This window comes from Atta cephalotes (assembly GCF_000143395.1).
Source record: "Atta cephalotes unplaced genomic scaffold scaffold00180, whole genome shotgun sequence".
Classification (NCBI taxonomy): Eukaryota; Metazoa; Arthropoda; class Insecta; order Hymenoptera; family Formicidae; genus Atta; species Atta cephalotes.
This window is the reverse complement of record NW_012130244.1, coordinates 893-5,003: the sequence shown is the minus strand read 5'-3', so window position 1 is coordinate 5,003 and position 4,111 is coordinate 893. Positions and strand designations below refer to the sequence as shown.

The 4,111-nt window shown below is 28.9% G+C and overlaps 1 protein-coding gene across 1 annotated transcript; it reads right to left on the bottom strand.

Annotated features, from left to right (window-relative positions):
* Nucleotides 1-525: 525 nt before the first annotated feature.
* LOC105625165 (charged multivesicular body protein 6) lies at nucleotides 526-2,094 on the bottom strand. The gene is made up of 3 exons (XM_012206505.1): nucleotides 2,029-2,094; nucleotides 1,690-1,799; nucleotides 526-985 (listed from the first exon to the last, which is right to left on the bottom strand). Exons 1-3 carry the CDS (start codon nucleotides 2,092-2,094, stop codon nucleotides 526-528), a joined length of 636 nt encoding a protein of 211 aa, XP_012061895.1.
* Between the last annotated feature and the right edge of the window lie 2,017 nt (nucleotides 2,095-4,111).

Below are 4,111 nucleotides of genomic sequence, written 5' to 3'. Positions count from 1 at the left end.
TTTAAATCTTTTGCGACACGAACTTTCCGGACGACCCAATATTTGACGTTTCTTTACTCTCTTATTTATAATATTTATATAATTTATAATATTCATATACTTTAATGATTCTTATGATTCTTAAGTTATTAATTATATCTTAATTACTAAATCTAATCATTCATACTGTAGAGGTTCACTAATTATATTTAAAGAAGTTGTCGAAACAAAAATTTTATTATATTTATTATGCACGTGGAAATATATCTATCTCATACTTAATCATAAATAAAATACATGGAAAACTTATTTATTTACTCCATACATCTTCCATTACTGCATTTTTATATTCGGATAATATGTACATTGCGTTATTTTATCGTATACAATATACAATAAGATGAAAAGTAATACTTATACTAAAATTTTGATTTGTAGATAAAACTTTATAAACTATACTTATATATATGAGTTATTTACTGTACATATATACATACTTCATTGCACAAAATCTTAATTCAACAAAAGTCCATCAATTCCTGAGTTTTATGCCATTATTGCAATCGGCTCTTGAATCTTTTCTTTCGTACTCTTCTCTTCTTCTGATAATTCCTTTGGTACATCTGGTAATAAAACATCCTTTGGTATTTCAGGAGCTTTCTCATTGATGTCTGCTTCCATCAATGCATCCAATTCTGCTTCAATTTCACTCTCGTCAATTTCTTCCTCTATAGCAAAAGTTGATGTCAATACTTCATCAATTTCTCTTTGCTTTTCGATGCCCTCTCTCGTTTCATCCATAACTTTTTCAATTTCATCGATAGACAACAAAGCGTGTAATTGCTTCAATGCAATATTGCCAGTTTTTAGGCCATCAACAACTTTTATCTCAATTTGAGCAAATTCCAAATCATGAACCATACGCTCAAGATTTTCTAGCTGACCGTCTGCACGAGTCAGAACTTGTTCTTGATATTTCTTCTTGCGTAACAATAGTAATGCACGACTATAAGAATTACAAAATAATTTTAAGATAATAAAATCTAATTAATATGTTATATAATATCAATTAAGCAAAAATCTATAGAAAATATTTAACAGATAGAAGGATTCTTCATATAGTAAATAACAATAAATAAAAGGCAAAGTAAGAGTCAAATACATTTTAAATTTTAACACAATTAAATAGAATAAATTACAAATCAAGAAAAATAAAAATAAAGAAAACAGTCTAAACATACAAATATAAATACATAACTCGTAATAATTTTCCTGCGATATTTAATCCATAATTTGAGATATTTAACTGTATGAAAACCATAGCATTTAGATATAAACTTGAAATATGAAATGTAATGAAATATGAAATATGAAATGAATATGTGTTCTAGGGATTTTTCTACGACAGCGCTCAAAAAAACATTTAACAGATAATGTTAAAATTTAAAATGTATTTGATTCTATAGAAAATGACTAAGAATTTTTTTTTAAATCATAAAAGAAAGTATAAACATAGAATTCATCTTAAATTTCTAATTACTGAAAAATTTTAGCTAATAAGCAATGTACTAATTTACAAATAAATATAATATAGAATAAATATTGTATATTATATAACGCTAATATATGCAGTATGCAATTAAATATAGTATGTGCAATTAAATACACAATACTTTCTTTTCATATAATAATTAAACGTAAGATACGCACTCTTTTTTGCCATTTTTCAAAAGTTCCTTTGCAAGCAATCGTTCTTTCTCCAAACTTTGCTCGATTTTCTTCTGGTATTGCTTAATTTTATCCCTTGTTTGTTTCACTTGCTGCAAATGTCAAAAAATGCATCTCAGACAATTTTGAGGTTATAATATGCTATATATTTCTGATTTTTGTGTACTATATTTATTTGACTTAATTTTTTTGTTTGTAATGCGTGCGAATCAAACAATTATTAACAACTTACGGGTTGAGTTAAGTGTGACCAACGATAAGAGAATGATTTGACAGTTTCAGGAATAACGTTGTGAAGAAAGGATTAAGACCACTTCTTACCAGGATTGCTTTGTCCTGCTCAGTGACCCGACTTGGTTGTTTTTTCTTAGCGAAGAAAATTCCCATCTTGCACGCGATATCACAAAGTGCGAACCGCGAGTCGAACTTACAATTGACTCGCTTATCACGTCACGTCACGTTTGACAATCGTCGAAAATATATCCTCGCGGGGTGCCGGGAGGCAGCCATGTTGGTCGTTCGATAGTCGATAAATCGACGCTTACAATTCTCGAAATGAGTGCCGCCTCACATAACTCGCGCGATGAAGGTTGTTCGATTGTAAATTCGCTCTCAATAATTGCAATAAATTTCATGTTTCGCGCGTGTTGTTTCGTACGTAAAAATTTACGAATTGTGACACGTAATTTTACGTGACGATAATTACGGTAAAACACGTAAAAAAAATAAGCTGCACACATAATACGCATGAGGTATTATTTTATTGTTGTTATTCGCAGAATGTTAAAGGATAAAATGATACTTCATGCGCATTTTGCGTGTAACAGAACGCCGCCATGTTTGTGATTGGAAATAATGAATTCACGAATTGTGAATCGACTACTATACCGTTTAATGTATTTTGGAGATAACATCAGGTAATTTTTTACAATATTTACATAAATAACAAGAGATGAGAAAATTTTGAAGAAAAACTATAGTTACAGCTTGATGTACATATAAAATAATTTCTATCTAATCACGATTATAATTGAGGTAACAAATTGCGGCATTTGATTATTTCAATCTATGGGTAGATATTATTAATTATTTTTCTTTGGCATCAAAAGATTTTGCACTCAAAGTTTTGTATTTTTCAATCTTTTGATAAAATTTCGAATATTGTTTGCTCCAAAAGTTTACAATTACTTTTTAAAAATTTTTGGAATTACTTATTCAGCTTAACAATAATTTTTTTAAAGAGTATTGTAAACAACACATTGTTATAGATATCACAGATACAATAATTATAATTATTAGATTTTTACTTCTAATAATATTCTAATTTATACATTGCAGCTCTAAAGAATTATTATTAAAAAGGTTGTTATTTGAATAAATATAATTCCTAAAATTCGATTTTTTTAATGTTCAATGTTTGCCTGGTATTATGTATGCATGTGGATATGTCTTTGGCTATTTACATTTTTATCTAAATAGTTAGATTGTTTATTCTTAATTATTGCATTTACATATATTAATTTTTACGATAAAATTATTGTATAATTATATATGAAATAAAAGCTGAATAAAAATGCACAATTTATGCAATTTGTAATTGCGGATGTATAATTCAGTATTGAAAGGTAGGGATCGAGTAATAAACCACAAAGACATTAGATTGAATTGAACAATGTCCATTATATTATATATTTTATTCCCACATACACACGGCACGTTGTGAACCTTTTCTTAAATATTAATAATATTATCGTAATAATAATAATAATCATCATCAAAATCGTCATCATCATCATCATCTTCCTCGTCATTATCCTCGTCATCGTCGCAATGATAATAATTTTCAATAATCATAAGTAAACAATAATAAACATAATAATGTGAGAGAATTCATGTGAATTATATTTATATTTATGTATATATATTTATAATAAATCATATATCGCAATAATCATCGTATCATATAATATATATTTATATGTACAGAGGGGTATAATATATATTGTTATTCTTTATTAGTTTAATATTTATAATCGCAATATTATATTTATTTTTGTTTGTATACATACACAATTAATTAGATTATCGGCCCTCGCATGCGCCTCGTGGCGGATAATTTCTCACTTTCTATCTTTTGTTCCTATCTCGCTTTTCCCAACTGAGTGAACCCGGGACCGAGTAATATTCTCTCATAAATCGCTCGAGTGCATAAGCGCAATCGATTGATCCTCGTGTCTCTCTTGCTTTGAGAAAAGCATCGTCGACGGATCCGGAATTCTTTCCATCGACCGGGTCAATCGATCGATTCGCTTCCTCGAACGCAACCTCGGCGCTCCGCGGTCGTTTTGTTTTTATCTTACAAAACATCCATTATAGTCTTGGCCGCTGTTGGACAGAGAGTCGA